The sequence below is a fragment of the Sander lucioperca genome, chromosome 2 (assembly GCF_008315115.2).
Source record: "Sander lucioperca isolate FBNREF2018 chromosome 2, SLUC_FBN_1.2, whole genome shotgun sequence".
NCBI classification, from domain to species: Eukaryota; Metazoa; Chordata; class Actinopteri; order Perciformes; family Percidae; genus Sander; species Sander lucioperca.
This window is the reverse complement of record NC_050174.1, coordinates 7,823,241-7,842,669: the sequence shown is the minus strand read 5'-3', so window position 1 is coordinate 7,842,669 and position 19,429 is coordinate 7,823,241. Positions and strand designations below refer to the sequence as shown.

The 19,429-nt window shown below is 39.7% G+C and overlaps 1 protein-coding gene and 1 long non-coding RNA gene across 4 annotated transcripts in view; one reads left to right on the top strand and one right to left on the bottom strand.

Moving 5' to 3' along the window:
• The window catches only part of sh2b3 (SH2B adaptor protein 3), a 55,609-nt gene that overhangs the window by 2,332 nt on the left and 33,848 nt on the right, over positions 1 to 19,429 (bottom strand). For all 3 annotated transcript variants that reach the window (XM_031305343.2, XM_031305342.2, XM_031305346.1), the window contains 4 exons: positions 8,173 to 8,274; positions 6,521 to 6,609; positions 3,164 to 3,255; positions 29 to 243 (listed from right to left, as the gene is read on the bottom strand). In XM_031305343.2, coding sequence (XP_031161203.1) covers positions 29 to 243; positions 3,164 to 3,255; positions 6,521 to 6,609; positions 8,173 to 8,274 — 498 coding nt within the window. The remainder of the gene's footprint in view (positions 1 to 28; positions 244 to 3,163; positions 3,256 to 6,520; positions 6,610 to 8,172; positions 8,275 to 19,429) is intronic.
• Positions 67 to 19,063, top strand: LOC118493078. Its single transcript, XR_004895029.1, has 3 exons — positions 67 to 77; positions 828 to 832; positions 18,788 to 19,063. It is a non-coding gene; the product is annotated as an uncharacterized LOC118493078 (long non-coding RNA).

Genomic DNA, 19,429 nt, shown 5'->3' with positions numbered 1-19,429 from the left:
CTCAGTTAGGCATTGTGAAGAGACGTACCTTTGCTTTTCCCTGGTAGTTAAACGTGAGGACGTAGTCTCCTCTTCGTGTCTCACTCTGTCGAACCAGAAACACTCCATGTCCCTCCGGTCCAGAGCTCTGAACCAGATGGGCGGCCTTGACGCGGGAGATGGGCCCGTGGAACCAAGGGTAGGAAAACAGGAAGTGATCAGCCTTCTGGACAACCTGCTCGGGCAGAGCAAATGTGATGGGGCCTGGAGGGATGAAAAGAGAAAGAAAATGGTTTCTTAAGCTATGTTTTTTGGTATTATTGACCACAACTTTACTGTTTTCAGCCTCAAAATTCTCATCTGTGCTGTTTTTAGCCACAGCAGGCAGCTGTTTCCAGCAAATAAGCTCTAAAAAGCTACTGTACACTTGATGTACTAGTGATTTTCCACTAAATGGAAAATAGACAAAGTTAGCGACTGGTGGAGCATTTAGCGGAGATTGGTAGAGACTAAAACAGAGCTAAAAGAAGACTGAGTTGCCATTAGTGCTGTTGGCAAAATATTGCTTTTAATTCCAGTTTTTTTTTTTTTGTGATTTACAATTTTTTATTTACAATAACAAGACAACTCACAACATGAACCCCCGCCCCCCTTCCGTCATTACCACCCACCAAGACAAAAACCAAGAAAAGATGACACAGTAACTACAATATTCAAAACCATTCAACAAAATAACAAAATAGACAATAAACCATAAACCAAATAAACATATGTATAAATGACATCAACATAAGCCCATCATACACGTCTCTCCCCAGCACCAAGCTTCTTAGGAGCCCTCCAGAAAGCTCAGGTGCTTTCCCCATTTTCTAGTATAAACATCCAATCTGGCAAACTGTTTATATGACCTTTTTCAAACGCCGCCACCCTAGCCATCATATAAGCCCACTCCTGGATGGACAGCACCCCTTCATTCTTCCATCCCTTAAAAAAAAAATCTGTCTGGCTATCATTGAACTAGTCTGGACCCAGCTTCTTATGTGCTTATCCATCCCACTTAGAATTGACCCATCTCCCAGAACCAATACTCTTGGGCTGAATGGAACCTGGGTCCCTGCAATCCGAACACAGGACATGAAGTAATTGGCTGTCTTCTGTCTTACATTTCCAACAATTTGGTGTGTATTTCAGACCAATTCTAAACAATCTGGAGGGAGTCCAATAGAAGCAATGCATAATCTTGAACTGAATGAGGCGCACCCTAACATCGTGTGACGCAGTTTTAATATTCCTACAGATTCTGCCACACTCCTCATCATCCAGTGTAATACTCAGATCCCTTTCCCGTGTCTTTTTGAGGGCTGTCCAGGATCCATCCCCCAGACTCTGCAAAAGCATAGAATAATACCCTGAAGCCTCATGACCTTTTCTATATTCAACAACACCTTATCTAAACATTCTGGTGCCCTCGGGGCTGAAGAACTGGATCCAAAAATCCCCACTAACAGATGGCGAAGTTGCAGATATCTAAAAACAAAACTGAGACCTAGGGATTCCAAATTGCTGTACCACTTCCTCAAAGGATTTCAATATGCCACCGAGATACAGATCCCCCAGTGTGACAATACCCTTTTCCAACCAATCCCTCCAAAAAAGGGGAGATCTACCAATACATAACTTTGGATTTCGCCAAACAATTGAAGTATTTAGATATGGATCCAGTTCAAACAGCCGGGCCACTTTGGGCCAAACGACATTTAAGTGAGAGATTATCGAATGTATTTTTGCCTCACCATACAGTTTAACAGACTGTTATCAAAGGTGATAATGGGTGATAACATTGTTGGTAGACCCAAACCAATTGATAGCCAAGTACTCTTTTAGCTCGGACCTAATTCTATACTTTCTGGCTCCTGTAAAATGGAGGAGCTAAGGCGCCACCTGTGTTTGAATGGGGTAACCCTCCTTGATCGATCTACTCGGCTTCGCGACCCAGGTAGCGAAACCCAGGTGGGTTTGATCAGGTCTATGAACGCTATTGCCTTTCGGGGTCATGTCTTAACTCCAGCCTTGGCTTCTATTTTATGTTTGGCAGGATACAGGATTCAGAATCTCACCTCTCTCTCATGAAGCTTTTTCTTACACTCCTTGAACCTGTCGCACTTTATCTGTATCTAGAAATGGCATTATGTTGTTCTTCTGCCAGGATAGCTTGCCCTTGCCTCTCGCCGCCCGCAACACCAGATCCCGGTCCGATGATCTTAAGAATCTTGCCAGAATGGTCCGGGGTCTGTCTCCTGCCTGGGGCTGCTGGCCGGCGGTTCTGTGTGCACGCTCAATCTCAATCTCTCCCTCAATCTCCGGCAACTCCTGAATCAACTCACCCAAAACTTCACCGGATCTCCTCCTTCCTTACCCTCGGGGATGCCCACAAAATGGACATTATTGCGTTCGGATCGATTTTCAAAATTCATTTTTTTTCCCCCAAAGTATGTCGACCTCTTAAAACATGGTCCTTATTTATATTATCAAAGGTTTGGACATTTTTTTCTGTTGGCTATGATTATTTTGATAATATTTGCTTAGTTAATTGCTGAGATCTGGGAACACAGCAACATGACTACAACAAAGTTCAATGGGGAACTATAGAAGAGAGTTCAGATAGGTTGTAAACAAATAGTTTATCTAGTCTTTATCTTGTCTAAACCATTTTATTTGGAGTTGAACGCACTAATAATATCTCCTTGCACAGGGAATCTGTGAACACAAATACGGAAAAGTACAACAGTGTTTTCCCTAGGTTTGTGGAAGACGTAGGTGCACATATTTGTTGGGGGTTTAGGGGTCGTCCCTCAAGAGAATCTTCAATAAAATAAATATGCAATTTCACGTCATTTTGGACCAATTGTATTACAATATGTGTGTCTAAAATTTTGGAAAAGCTAGACCAGATAATAAATAAATAACACTCAAAAAACTTAAAGCCAACACTTGCTAAAGAAGTCCACTGGGGACCAACTACAATCATTAGATCTGAGAAAAGTAATTTAGTTAGTTTTGATGCTCGCATTCATTTTGCATTCAATTGTCAATTGTCAAAAAAATGAACACACAACTACAACTGATTGTTAGATGATGTGTCTTCAACCTCTCCTTATGTCATCATGTCTTATATATCACTCACTTTGACTTCCTAACTCTGAGCTCCCTCTGTGATTGACTGGAGCAGAGCTGTCAGCTGGGGAGGGGAGAGGCTCCAGATCCACACTGCCTGACCTAAAGGACAAGAAAAGTTTCAGATTACACACACTGTATCTACAACACATGTATGTTATTCCCATTGTGGACCACCTGGGAAGGAAAATGGGTCAATTTCATGATTATTTCATTTGAATTCATTCTTTCCCATCTGGATTTCACCATCTGTCTTATAAGAAAGCTTCAGCTCTGTTTGTGCTGGAAGATCAGCGTCTTCTTTCTGTTTTGTGGTGAAAGGATATTCAAGTTGCTGTAAAATGCAGTGCAGAGGCTTCATTTAGTAACTGTAATTACACCAGTGTCTCAAAAATATATGTGTTGATGATTTATTGACGTTAACAAAAAAAAGAAAGAGAGGTGTGGGTGTGTGTGTGTGTGTGTGTTGGTAGGGTGAGTCTAGTGAACGTGGAGGAAACAGCAGGCTGAAGGAACACAAAGACACCGAGCACAGACAGGAAGTGGGTCCAGTTCACCAGTTCACATCTGAACTGTTCTTCTGTTTCACTGCTCACACTCTCACACTCTCACACACTCACACACTCACACACACACACACACACACACACACACACACACCAGATTAAAGGAAGGTTAAAGAGGGAAGCCCGAGCAGATCCTGCTAAAATGCTGACTTGATTTCGCAGCGTTCTCAATAACAGGAAGACAAGTCTCCTTTCTCCTCACTCTTGCGTGTGTGTGTGTGTGTGTGTGTGTGTGTGTGTGTGTGTATTCTTGTTCCTCTAGCAAAGTGAGGACATTTTGCAAACTGTGGACATTTTAGCCAGTCAGCAATGCTACACCTCCCACATCTGACCACATCTAAAAGGAAAAGTGTTTATACTTGTTCCAAATGGCCCCCACTAGAAAAGGATCATAGCATCACACCCCCTTCCTCATCTCTCTTTTGCAGGTTTTTGTAGTCTCGACTTGATGACTCATACAAACTGGGATGATGACACACAATTTCGGACAATAGGCCTCATTTAGAGTAGGAAAAGCACAGGTGTTCCTAAAAACGATGGATCTGTTCTATTCAAGTGTCCCAGTGAGCCGTGACAGTGAGCCAGCATGCACAATATCAGGACCCTGAAACACCTGTGCTATTCCTGCTGTGACATGTTACAAGACCTTCAGTGAGAAGGGCCTATCTTTTCTTAAAGGGCATTCATGGTGTTGCACTCTGGTGTACACACAAAAAGTGACGGAAGTAGTTGTGCTAAGAATGAACAAGAGGCTTGAGAGGGAAGTTCAAACCCTGCCTTCTTTTATAACTCTACCCTGTACAAAGTCATGATTGTCAGATTGTTGTTCTGTAAAGTATCGACAGATTGGTTCTATTCAAATGAATGAGAGGGTTAAAGTCAGTCTGAGCGTGAAACTTAAACGATCTGACAAGCACTCCGTTTGAAGCAGCCTGAGGCACGTGAGCTCAGAATTAGGATTAGGTTAAGAATCGGCATGTAGTTGTGATGTTAACAATTCAGATATGGAGACAAAGAATGCATTATGTTAATTACGGCCCTTCCCATGAATTTAGTACAAAAAAAGAGTGACATGGCCGGGTTGGCTCAGTGGGTAGACCAGGCGCACATATACATGGAGGTTTATGCCTTGCCTCATTCATAATCACATCAGCAAAAAAGAAGAAATCGACACGTGTGCGTGCACTAGGCTATTTATAGATATATAGATATTTGGGCCCATATAGGCAAATTGCAGATACAGTATATCAGTATCGTTGTACATGTCGGCTGTAACAAGAAATTGCGCTATAGCAATGCCAAACTATGTTTGAGGTTATTTAGAAACAGTGTCTCCATTGCGTAGTTTGTCCACCAGAAGGCACTGACTGGTTGATTTTTAAAGGTACAATATCCCATTCAGTATGCATCTTGGTTAGAAAAAGAAAAAAAAGTTAATTTCAGTATTGGTACACTGTCTTACTAAAAATATTAGCACATGCACTTTGATAAATGCCTGCACATGTTTTGAAATGTTTTAATAAAATGGAGAAAAGAAAAATATAACACTTTGTGAGGTATCTAAATAAACACTGAATTCAGAGTGATCTCTGGCCTCACTTCCACACTAGATGAGTGTTCACTGTACTGCTGACTGTGTGTGTGTGTGTGTGTGTGTGTGTGTAAGAGCATTACAGACATCTGCAGAAATGATAAAGGTCCTGAGATTCTCCCGAGTCTCAGACCTCCCCCACACTTCCTTACACACACACACACACACACACACACACACACACACACACACACACACACACACACACAAAAACATAAGTTCAAACTTATAAAAGCTTTTTTGGGTCTAATCCCAATGTCTGCTGATAAAGATACTGTTTTGTCACACTGAAATGAAAGACAAAAACTGCAGTATTCCTCTATACTGTGTTACAGTATTAAGTATCAGTATGAATATTACTTAATATAGAGAATTGCCCCAAATACTAAACTTGGCAGAGCATGTGCTGCAGCTCCTTTTAGTGGACCACCATGCCTAGTGTATACTAGTCATATTTTACTAACATATTATATACTATTACTATACTTTTTTCTGTTTCACAGCTCTCTAATGTTTTTCTGTGAATATATTTAGCCTTTTTTCAAAGGTGGAATGCAAAAATGTGAGGATGATGTGCAGGAAATGAAGGGAGAGAGAGACGGGGAATGACACACAACTCTCCAACTTTAGTAAGTTTAACTTTAAAAGGTACATAAACGGAGCACCTTGGTAGCTGTGTGGTTACAGTGCATGCCATATAACCGCCATAGTTCTAGGTTCGATTACAGCCTTGGGACTATTGTTGCATGTCATACCCCTCTCTCTCTTCCCCATTTCTACACTGTCCTCTATCAAATAAAGGAGAAAATGCCAAAGAAATAAATAAATAAAAAGTTCTGCTCAATTTCAAAACCACTTTTATTGCCTAACGTTCAAGCCGTAACAGAATACTCTCCACACCAGATGTGTTACCTCTCAAAGGCATAGTCTAAATATTAAGTTGACTGATGAGTTTGATGAACGATTATTTCCAGGACTATTCCAAATATAACATGGCTCAAACCTGCTCCGGTCTGTAGAGCCCTAAAGCAAATTAAGGCATGGACTAACTTACACACACACACACACACACACACACACACACACACACACACACACACACACACACACACACACACACACACACACACACACACACACACACACACACGTACTATCGCATTATTGATGTTTTAGGTTGTATAACAGTATCCGTCTTTGTGTTTCTCACCTGTTGCTGATACATTCTTTTAGCTCTGTGGTCCACGAGCTGACCTGCTGGTCGTTGTCCGTCTCAAATATCAGACTACCTCGATTAACCTGCAGAGACAAAGATGCTATTAAATATACCATCCACTTTATATAGACGCCAAGCTGCACTACATTGTGCAGTGCAAGAAGTGGCCTAGACACATTAAAAGTGCATTTTTTCTAATGCTATACAAACACAAACGGCATATGTAAGGCTTAATGTTGCCAATAAGGTGGCGCACCTTATTGTAAGTTTTGTAGCTTATTTTAATGATCAAAAACCAGGTTCAAGTAATACACCACCTTAAAGTTACAATTTCGAAGATCTCTTCTCTCTTCTCACCTACTGTATGGCGATAAGTGAATTATTCTCTCACTTGTTTTGAAGTTTTGTCTGTAGTCATCGCTTTTTTCTATGTTTGTTCGGCCACAGAAAGCATTTACTCGCAACACAAGTAAAGACCAGAAGAAACAGTATGCCGCTTCACACACAAGTGAGTTGACGAGTGAGTCTATTGCGTTCTCTCGGCGGACCAACCTCTTTTGGGTGCCGCTTGTGATTTTTCCTGGGAATGTCGCCACAGACACCCAGTTTGTAAAACTGCAAATGCAAGGGCTTTCATCAGTGGACCATAGGCTCAATCAGCATTGTATTGCCTCATTCGGCGATAGATAGTGACTTAACGGACATTTATTTAAATACAAATCTTCAAAATTATTACTTTAAAAAAAGGCTACTAAAACTGATAGAAAAAGCCAGCACACTTTCCACAACTGTTATGTAAAACTGCTACCAAATACTCACTGCTGTGGCTGTAAAAACGTTTTATTTTTTTTAACTTATTTTTTATTTATCGTAGACAGTCAGCACAGACGATCGGACCAAAAATAGAGATAAATAAGCAAATAAATAAAATAAAATAATTAAAGTGAAAACATTAAAAAAATAAATAAATAAAGATAAAAAATAAAAATAAAAAAATGAATTAAAGAGGGGGGGTGGGGTGATCACTCTCCTCTTCAAAACATTTTAAGAAAGACAGGGGTCCATCTCTTCAAAAGTTTGTCCCTCTGGAGCCTCAGGTTGAGAGTTATTTCTTCCATTCTGTAAAGCTCCCACACCCGCTCATTCTACCACTGAAATGTTGGTACAGTGGAGGCTGTAAAAACTTTGTAGTTTGTTACTTTACACTGGATTGCAATGATTTGCACAGCAAAAGAAACAGCAGTATATTTAAATATATTTTGGTAAAACAATGGTCGATGGAGCATGTGGATGGACAGTAGAGGAGTGATTGTTGATGTGAGAAGTTTCTGTGGAAGGTTTTCCCTCATGTAAACATATGTTATGACAGCCATCTTTTAACCCTACAGGTGGCGAGTGTTTAATCCTCAAGAGACGAGGTTTGGGTGGAGTTTAAACTAGCAAGGTCTAAATGAAGGCTGTTTGATGAGTTTTGTTATGAAATGATATGACACAATGATTGTCCTGTTTCCTCTTCATGTTGGATTGAGGGTTGAAGATCTACACAAATGTGGATGTAAGCAACCCAGTGGGCAGAGTCTGCAAACGTCAACTGTAGTCTTTTCGATCAGAATCATATATCCATTTAGTTGAAAACTTGTACATACCTTTAAAACAAATGTGTTTAAGTTGTCAGGCATCTCCAGCCGGTTGCAACGACGGACTTCTTGGATATCTGAGCAGGGAGTCGTCAGCTTGGGACTGGAGGCCTGAAAAACAACAGACATAATGACAGATCAGATGTTACTATCATGAAATGTAATACAAAAAGGCACAAAGACAAAAGAATAAAATATAAACTGAAAGAAGAAAGGAGTGTGACTAAGTGCGTGTTGACCTTATGATTATACTACAACAGTTAAATGTCTTTTAAAACGTGTTTGTGTAATGAGGAAATGAGTCTTTAATCAGCTTCTGATGTCTAAGGTGGCTAACCATGTGATATTGCCAAATTCTCTGAATGACTCAACAGCACACTGAGGAAAATACAGCTTGGTGGGGTGTAAGAAATAAAAGCCAAACTATTTGGTGATTTAGGTGAGTCAACCTTCCAAACCTGCAGATAATTTGTGGTGCTTCTGGCATACAAGCATTTGCTTTACAACGCAAGCTGGCTCAAAGCTTTGCAGCAGTCAAACTCGCACAGTCTTTGTTACTCAATTGCACATTAGTGCAGCCAGGTTTGTACATTTGTAGCTCAATATTGCTGCACCTCTTTTTTCACTTTCATTCAAATATCTAGCATATCAGCAATGTGGCTTGTACTTGCAACAAAAAAAGCTTTACTGGTACTGAGATGGGTAGAATAGACTTGACTTCTGACTAGGTTGCCACTGCAATATGTCTTATTTTAAGGTTGATCAGTTAAGCTACAGATACAACACTACACCACAGGATGTTCATATGTACAGTATTTGAAGTCTCTATATCTGTATGCTCGTGTAAGTGTGAAGCCTCAGTGCTGCTGCAACTGAAGCCTCCCTTAGTGAAAGAAAATGTAGCGAATTGTATGAAGAAGAAGAGCATTATGGGAGCTCTCATGGCGGAGCTCCGAGGTGGACCCCATTGGGACAAACTGTGATTGAAGAATAAGATATGAGGGGCTTCCTGGTGGCTGTTTGACCTGAGGTCACACAGCATGAACTCCTGATGCTGGGACTTTGAGTCAGGCTTGTGACCTTTTCTGCAAAAGCATTAGTGGCCTTGACTTTTATGCACTAATAAAAAGGACATATAGAGCTAGGCCAACATCTTCTATCCTGATATAGATAATTTCATATCTTGGTAACTATATACTGACAGTGGTGGCCTAGTGGTTAAAGATCGCGCTGGCACGGTTCAATCCCCAGACCGACAGGAAAAATCTAGGTGGGGAAAGTGAAAGAGCAGCGCTTGGCCAACAGATCAGACTGTGGTTGTACTGGGCAGCTTCCAGATATGAATGTGTAACTGTGTTAATGTGACAGGTCGTCGTTGCAAATGAGAAGTTGTTCTCAATCGACTTACCTGATAAATAAAGGTTAAAAAAATAAATAAATAAATAAATACTGTATATCACAATACAGCATGTTTTCTGGTAATTAAATAATAGTCTATATGAAATAACCACCTGGTATTTTTGTACACTCCTGTGTGAATTAAATACTTTATTTTATTAAGAACTTTAGTGCAAAAGGAACATAACGTGCAAGGATCAGAAAGCAGGTGTCGTCAAAATGACGTAAATATTGCTGTAATGCAGTTTGGCCGCTGACATTTTTGACATTGCGATGGAAACAATATAGAACAATATATACGATAGACATTGTTATAATCGCTTGACCATATATATCGTCATATCGCCCAGTCTTATATGGAGATACTTTCTACAGATGTGAGACCTCTATTTAAGGTCCTGTTCCATGCAGGTGAAACCCAGCTGGACAGGAGAGGATGGTGTGTGTGTGTGCACATCCATGGGTGAACGACGACAGACACAAACTAATCATACATCACTTTTAAAGTGATGCGGAGCCTTCGAGCACCACACACACACACACACACACACACACACACACACACACACACACACACACGGATCAGCCATGTGTACAGGCCTGTGGCATGTTGGGTCAGAAGTCACTATTTAGAGTATAAAACTAGTGTGTGTGAGGTGTGTTTGCTATATATGATGATCATCTAATCAGTTAATCATCTAATTGTTGCAGCTCTACTTATGCACTGAAAATAAGACTTAAGTTAAAAATGTGTTTGTTCAATTAACATACTAAAAGAAAAACAGTGTTGTTAAGAATATAGGATCTTACACAGGGACAGATTCATTTTGACTATGAACCACAATAGCTTTACTTTATCATGATATAATTATGTGGAGAGATGATAAATAGTATCACCCAGCCTGGAATGGAGTCCCCCAAAAATTAATATATTTAATCTACCAGCAATTAAAGTGAAGAGCACTAAACTTTCTCCAGCACACAGTGAAGTTTTACTTGGATCAAAATGAAACCCTAAAAAAAAAAGAAAAAAAGTGGAGGGTGAATAGCGTGAGAGAGCAGAAGCAGCAAAAGGAAACACACGAGACAAGGAAAGACATGGCGTTGGGTGGGAGAAGAGGGAGCAGGGAAGAGCAGAAGAAAGAGCAGGGAGGACAGATTCCAGGGCTTTGTGCATTGGATGACTTTGAGTCTATGTGACAGTGTGTGAGCCTGAGGAATGTTTAGGATAATCACACACACACACACACACACACACACACACACACACACAAAAAGAATAGATTAAACCCCCTACTCGTCCAATTTTCTCAGCTTGCCGGTGACGTGAATGAACCCCATAACTCCAAGCGCTCTTTGTTTTAACCACAGCGTCTAATACTATCAATAAAAAGCGCTGTGACGCAGAGATGAGAGGGATGTGACTCATTTAGAGAGATCTGAGTCAGTAAATGAGGAACCGACTACAAGTTGTACTTGTTACCAAATTGCTGCCACCACTGAATTTTTGAAAGAGATACTATCAATACATTCTCAGAGGAAACGTGTGCACACTTGCAGGAAAGACCAGAGACACATACAGGGCATGGACTGTAATACAGAGTAAAGAAACTGGTGTTATTGTACAACATACTATGCAAAACAAATCCTTGTTGATTGGTAATAGACTCATAATATTCAGTCTCACTAAAGAACCTGCCAAGTGATTTAAAACTAATAAATAAAAGTAAAAAAAAAACAACAACAAAAAACAGATTATTTGAGGAATACATGAATAAAATCAATACATTAAATTAATATCATGCTTAATTCATTCTTGGCCTTAGTAGGTAACAAAACAATCTCACTTCAAGGTCGACTGAGTAGCTGTTCGTGAGCTTGTGTTGCTGCGTTTTCTGTTTTATATCATATTTAACTGAAAATATTAAACTAGTCAGACAAATCAAGACATTTAAAGATGTCATCTTGGGCTTTGGAGAATTGTAACAGCCATTTTTTGTGATTTTCTTTGGTGATTAATTGAGAAAATAATCGTCAGATTAATCCGTAATGAAAATAACTGGTAATTGCAGCCCTACATACAACTGAAATCTGAATGATATGAAATCTAAAATATTTGATAACTCTTAACTTTGAGCACAAACCAGTTTACTTCTATTTGGTCATTGCTGCTTACTGAACATGCATCCATTTCATGTAAAAAACAAACAAACCAGAACAAAGAAACAAAGATAAAGGATGTTAAAGCTTCACCATCAACATCATAACTACCCTGGATATGCAACAGCTAATGAGATGTGGTACTCTGTGTGTGTGTGTGTGTGTGTGTGTGTGTGTGTGTGTGTGTGTGTGTGTGTGTGTGTGTGTGTGTGTGTGTGTGTGTGTGTGTGTGTGTGTGTGTGTGTGTGTGTGTGTGTGTGTGTGACTCAATCCTTGACCAACACAGTATACACTGTGTGTGTTGGTAAGTATACGGGCTACGAGTAACTCATTGAGAGGAATGTTTTGGGAGATTGTGAATGAGTTTCTGACTAAGAGCATCTTTGAGGAACCATATGTGTCTGTGGAGGGGAAAAAGAAGAAAAAAAGAAAAGAAAAACAGGCAGCAGATGTCTGACTGGTTGAGCAACAACATAACAGGCCTGATTTCTATAAATCAACTTCATCAGGGGAGCAAGTTCAAGCTCACAGCACATTTCCTATCTTGCAACTGCAAAGTGTAGTCTGTAAACTCACGCACACACTGACCAAACCTTTTTTACTGTTTTTCTTCCTTTTTCTAATCTGCATATAACAACAGCGCCAAGCAATGTGGGGAAATGTGTGAGCATTCATGAACTGTGTTTGTCTTTAAATGCACAAGAAAAAAAACAACCACAAAGATACAAAACAACTAAAAAGAGACAAAAAACAACCACAAGAAGATGCAAAAAGAAACACAACTCGACCACAGAGATGCAAAACGACCACAAAGAGACGCAAAATGAGATGCTTAATGACGACAAAGAGACACAAAAACAACTAATACTAAGGGATGAAAAATAACCAAAAAAAGCTAAAACAAAACGCAGAGACACAAATCAACAAATCGACCATAAAAAGATCCAAAACGACATTTTTCGGCTTACAGTCTTGGTGTCTTATGTAAAAGGGGTGGGGTTTTTTTTTATATATCCATGTCCAGGGGCCCATTGTTGCATAATCTGTCCATGGCTGTAAGCTATTTGGAGTTACAAATAGCAGCTATTTATTGATATTATTTCATATTAGAATATCTAAACTTGCTTATTTGGCATTCATTTATTACACTAAATATCCAATGTACATTTTATTATTGTCAAGAACCAGGGCTTTAAATTCAAGATGCAAGATCACCGGTTATACAAGCACGGACGTGTAAAAAGCTTATAGCTGTGTGAGTCGAAACACATTTTTAATAATTTTATAAAAGTTCCCCCGTTCTTGTGCCCCTGGTGTGCAGGTGTGTGAGTGACACGTTTTTGGAATAACAAGACTGCAGACTTAATCCTTTACTACAGAGGATGCCAAAAACAAAAGCTAATGTAACATGTCCTTACCAACTGTTACCTGGCATCAACCTCCTCAACATACCACACACTCTACAGTAGACTGAGAGAAACAGATGAAACAGGCAGATTCAGACAAAGCCATAGAGTGTGAGCATAATGGGTCCGTAAACAGAATCTATTTATGTATGTCTATGTCTTGTTTTGCCAGCAGATCTCACAGTCTTAAAGTGCGACTGTTCCTCATCCTGCAACTGTAAAAGCATTAAAGTGGTACCAAACTAAAGTGACTGCATGCTCATAGCTTCAGTGGACATCATGTCAAAATGTCTCAGTACATTATTTATGGTTTAAAGCTGTGAGTGAGACTGTAGCATGTGTTATAGCTTGTTCTTTTGGTTGGCCTGTTTACATGTAAATGCAAATGCAGGTTTTATCTACCACAGTAACTACATGTTACTGTGTGTAAATTAGATGATTTGCTGCATTTTCTATTGCTTTATATATTTGTGAATTTATTTATTGACTGTTTTTGTCAAACCTTGGGATTTGGGAAGTTACAATGTACATTTTTCACAATATTTTGACATTTTATAGACTAAACAATTGCCCATTCATTAAAAGTAGATCAACTCATGAGGAGTAAAGTGTTAGTTGTAGCCCTATTATAGATATTACTAATATAAAAAAGCCAGATTACCAACACTCTACTGTTTGCTCTTTTCTTGACAACTAAAATATCAACGTGCAACATATTAACCTGATGGTGATCTGTCCCAGTAATATTATGACCAGCAACAACTTTTCAGTTTTCACTCCTGGTTCTTTTCAGATTGAGTCAACTTTCACTACTATGTTTCAGCCACACACACACACACACACACACACACACACACACAACAAACTGATATTGTGAATTTGAGATGTAGATATGCAACAGTGACAACATGGCCTACATATTGGCTTTTCAAATGATATGTACCCTATATGCAATTTCTGTCTAACTCAGTCCTTCGTTATTCCTGTTTCCTTCTGTGTCATTATTTATCGGTGGATGCATACTATACTATTTTGTGCATATTTAATGTTGTGTGTATACATTTTATAAGACATGTAAGAGACAAAAAATGACAAGAAGAGCAAAAAGACTAAAAAAAGAGAAGCCGGGTTGGTTCAGTGGGTAGAGCAGGCGCACATATACTGAGCGGTGACGATTTCCTACATGTCTTCCCCCTCTCACCTTTCTCACCTAGCTGTCCTATCACATAAAGGCGGAAAAGCCCAAAAAATAATCTAAAAAAAAAAGACTAAAAGAGATACACAACTAGACCACAGAGATGGAAAACGACCACGAAGAGACACAAAAAGATGATTTTTATGGACTGTGAAGACATGTTATACAGACTAAAGGAGCAATCAAGTAATCCATTTTTAATAGTAATTCTTCAGTCACAGCTCTATATTAGATATGGATATATTTTTGAAAAAGTGCCAAATGAATGCCTAAATAAAACTAATAAGACACATCATGACACAACTAACACTGACTGTTTAACCAATCAAAGTAACTTCTTCACACAGGTTAACACACACACACACACACACACAAACACACACACACACACACACACACACACACACACACACACACACACACACACTTGATGGAAGTAGCTCACAAACAGAAATACAGCCATGCAACCTCTCGCCCACACAGTCACAAACACATCTACAGTTTGAGCGCACACACCCACACACACACAGGCGACACACAGGATGTTTGGAGTCCAAAACGATCTTCCCAGGGTCCCTTTCTCAAGGCCGTTGCCGTGGCAACTAAATGACACTCCACATTCCACTATCCCTCTGAGGGTCAATGTAGCCTACGCTGTCTGGGGTGCATGCATGCGTGTTGGACTGACCTTAAACTCTGCAGGGTTACCAAACTGGTCTCAGAAGAGATTTTGGAAAGTGTGTATATGCACAATTATCCCACACACACACACACACACACACACACACACACAAACAGCTGGACAGGAGGAGGATGGTGTGTGCAAATCCATGGGTGCACAACAACAGACACAAACTAATCATACATCACTAATAAAGCGATGTGGAGCCTTCGAGCACCCGGATAACAAAGCCAGCGGCTGAAGGTGCTAATAAAAAGTTGATCACAAAAGAAAAAAGAAGCAAATCAACAGTAAAATGAACCTACTTAGAGCTGAGAGGTATATTGACTTTTTAAACTATATCAATATATTTTTAAACGATGAGACAATTCCGTTTAAATCAATATAGTTTGATGTTGTGTTACATGACCCATTTCTTCCGTAAAGCCGTGCCAGTGCATCTCTCTCACACTCTCCACATAACCCCGACCCCACTCTCCTAGCTAATTAAAAAATAATGCAAATTAAAGTGTTTACATCCACTACTGTTTAGTGAATATTAGGTGCTGGTTCATCTAAAACAGAAAAAAGTAGGTGGCGTTAATTCTCCTGTCAGGTGCCATTAAACTATTGCAGAAGAAGAGGGCACAGTGAGATAATGTAATTAAAAGAGCGCCAGTCAAACCTCAAAAGAACCAAAACGATGCGGAATCGGGATGGAAACATTTATATTGTTATTCATTTTGGGAAGGTTACAGTTTCCTCATCTGTCCACACAGATGTGATGTGATCTGTTTTCGTCCGCTGCTATTTTTCAATAGTCAAGGTGTGTGAAATTTACAGGATGATTTTTATGATATGGCTGAGGTGAATGTGATGTTTGATGTTTGTACAGAAAACTGTGTTTAATGTGTTTATACAATAGCTGTAGCTGCAGCAAACACTATGGTGATCTGTAGCAGCTGGCATAGTTTTCTGCCCTCTACACCACTGCCAGACACCACCACCTGTTGTTTGTGTTAAACAGATAAAACTCATGAGGTCTTTCTCCATAGCTGGTGGTACAGAAATAGATTCTGTGATACCAGCTCACTCCTGGTTTCTTCCATGATAGGCTGGCTAAACATTTCTTCCAGTAATGCAGCAGTTAGATCTGTGGTTTGTGTTGGGTATTTTTCGATTTGGAAAGTAGTTTCAATTGGACTCAAGATGTAGATCCAAAACATAACATTTTAAAAAAAAAAGTCAAAAAGTCACGCTGTCACGCTGAGGGATATTTTGCCGATTATCTCTGCCCTTCAAATTATTCAAAATATCGTTGGCTCAAATACGTCCACGGAGAGCAGCTGTGATCACATAACATCATAATGCAAATGCATGAACATGGCAACATCTATGAAATAATTTACAGTAAGTTAAAATTACTGTAACTTACTATAAAATGTTTTGTAGGTTTATTTTATGCATTTTTTATTTTTCATGTAGTGTTTTTCTTATAGATCAGCTCTTTTACGGTCAAAAAAAATATTTTAAAAAACATGCCTCAACTGATAAAAACTCTGACAGCCACCTTTGTACACACTGGTTTCTGGTACATGTGCATAGGTGGAGTACAGGCAGCCAGGAGATCAGATCACATTCACAATTAGCGTTATCTGTGGCATCATGGAGGATGTGGGAAACACATGCGCACACACACACACACACACACGCGCGCGCACACACACACACACACACACACACACACACACACACACACACACACACACACACACACACACACACACACACACACACACACACACACACACACACACACACACACACACACGACTAGTTGTGGGGTTACCAATAGTGATAGAGAGGAGTGTGTTCTAGGAAACCTGTCAGAAGCTGTCAACCTTCAGTGATGAATAAATGTGTCAGTTCATTGTGCTGCCCTCCTTGCATACTTCTCAGAAACACTTATACAGTATATGAGCCAAATATGCAGAAGTTAAGACAGCACACTCAAGATTCACAGAACTGAGTGCCGTTCCTTGTAAATGAATTAGCTGTGGTTTTGCACATGAGAAAAGACCAATTAGCAAGCCTGAGAGATCAGAAAAAGAAGGAAGTGTAGTAACATTTCTGCCTAATTCTGACAAACTTTAAGCCAGTAGACAATGTAAAGGGCTTTAAGTCATAAAAAATATATTCTAATATTTACCAACATCAGTAAAATAATTTTACTAATTTAGGACAGAGCTTATTTAGAGGACTGCACACCTCTCTGTATAATGCAACACATTCAAAAGCAGCACAAACTACATCCTCCAAAATGATCATAAAGTTGATAAACACCTTTTTAAAATGGTTCAACAAACAAAAACTGAACATTATAACCTTCATAAAGGTAGGATTTATTGTTGGACTGCATTTGTTTTAGCTGGGTTAACTTTCAATAGTTGTTAGTACATTGGGAGATCATTCAGACATTATGCATTACGTATGCATACTAATATTCACTTTCTATATGTGTACTGATACTGCTTAAAGAACCAGCTCACGTAAGTCACAAAGAAACATTTTCCCACCTAACCCTCTTGACATCTCTTGATGCAGATCGTTTTGGATATTTTCGTCTCTGATTTGAGATTTATCACGGAGACTTGTGTCACTGCTCAAATATTTCATTTGTAGTGCTCACAACATTGAAAAGCTCAACAGCAATATCTCCTTCCAGAAAATATGTATCAGTTAGTCAAGATAATCCACAGACCCGACTGTGAACAGTTTTCATTGGAACTACTTTCTATTAAAAAAATGTGAACTGTTTTTATTGGGACTGCTTCCTAGCAAAGTAATAGTCCCATTAGAAACTACTGGCAGCGGGGTCTGTGAATTATCTTGAGTAACCGGCACATTGTTTTTGGAAAGACGTGTTTCTTTGGCAATTAAGTGTCGTTTTTTTTAGTGCTTTGGGTACCACAAACAACACTGACTCACCCACATTGTACTAGAGTGGTAACACAAGTGTGAGCCAAAAACAATATGGCAGTGCAGCATGATATATAGTTTTCGGAGCGTCCTTACATGCTCCCCCTAGGTAACATCATCAGAAAATTTAATATCTCATTCCATTTCTATGCAGATGACTCCCAACTGTACATCCCACTTAAATCCAGCAACTCCATGCAGCCTCTTTTAGACTGTTTGGAAGAAATTAAAATCTGGATGGCTAACAATTTTCTTCAGTTAAATGACAACAAAACTGAAGTTATTGTCTTTGGCCCCTCAAAATCCAAAACTGCCATCCCTGCTGACCTTGGTCCCCTTGCCCCCTATGTTAAATCCCATGCACATAACTTGGGTGTTACTTTCGACTCCCATCTTAACCTGGAGAAACAAATATCATCTGTTGTAAAGACTAGTTTTTACCAATTAAGAATAATTTCCAAACTCAAGTCTGTTCTGTCATACAATGATGTGGAAAAAGTCATCCATGCCTTTATAACCTCCTGCCTAGACTATTGTAACTCTCTCTACTTTGGTCTCCCTCTGACTCTGGTGGCACGGCTTCAGATGGTTCAAAATGCAGCAGCTAGGCTGCTCACGAATACAAAAAAGCGTGAACACATTAAACCTGTCCTAGCCTCCTTGCACTGGCTTCCAGTCCAGTCTAGGATACAATTTAAAATACTGTTGATGGTTTTTAAATCTCTTCACGCCCTGGCCCCCAGCTACATAGCAGATGTCATTCATCGCCATGTAGCTCCCAGGTCCCTCAGATCCTCCAGCCAAGTCCCACGGTCCCGGCTTAAGCAAAAAGGTGACAGAGCCTTTTCTGTTGCTGGCCCTCAGCTGTGGAACCGACTGCCACCTGACATCAGAAGTGCCCCTTCAATTGTGATATTCAAAGCCAGGCTCAAAACTCACCTTTTTACATTGGCCTTCCGGGCATCTTAATTGTCTTATCCTGCTATGTTTGTAATTAAGTGTTTGTCTTTTGATGTCGTTTTAGCCTAAATCACTGATTTGTAAGTGTATTTTATTTTATTTTATGACCCTGTGGCTAATGCGCTATGTACAGCACTTTGGTCAGCGTGAGCTGTTTTTAAATGTGCTATAGAAATAAACTTTACTTACTTACTTACTTACTACCCAAACAAAAGCTAATAACGGTGCAGCTGAAATACCATGGAAAACAACCAGATCATCTTACTAAGAAACAGATTGTGTGATTGTGTGTAGTGGTGAGCAGAAATGTGCACGCAAACACGAACACTGTTTCCATGTAAGCAGCTGAGTTTAACTATTTCCACTGATTGACAAAAAGCTATACTGTGTGTCTGGGTTAGCTCAGTTGGTAGAACAGGTGCACTTACGTAGGGGTTTATGCCTCGACGTAGAAGGTCCAGGGTTGGAGTCCGACCTGTGACGGTTTCCTGCTTGTCTTCCCTCTCT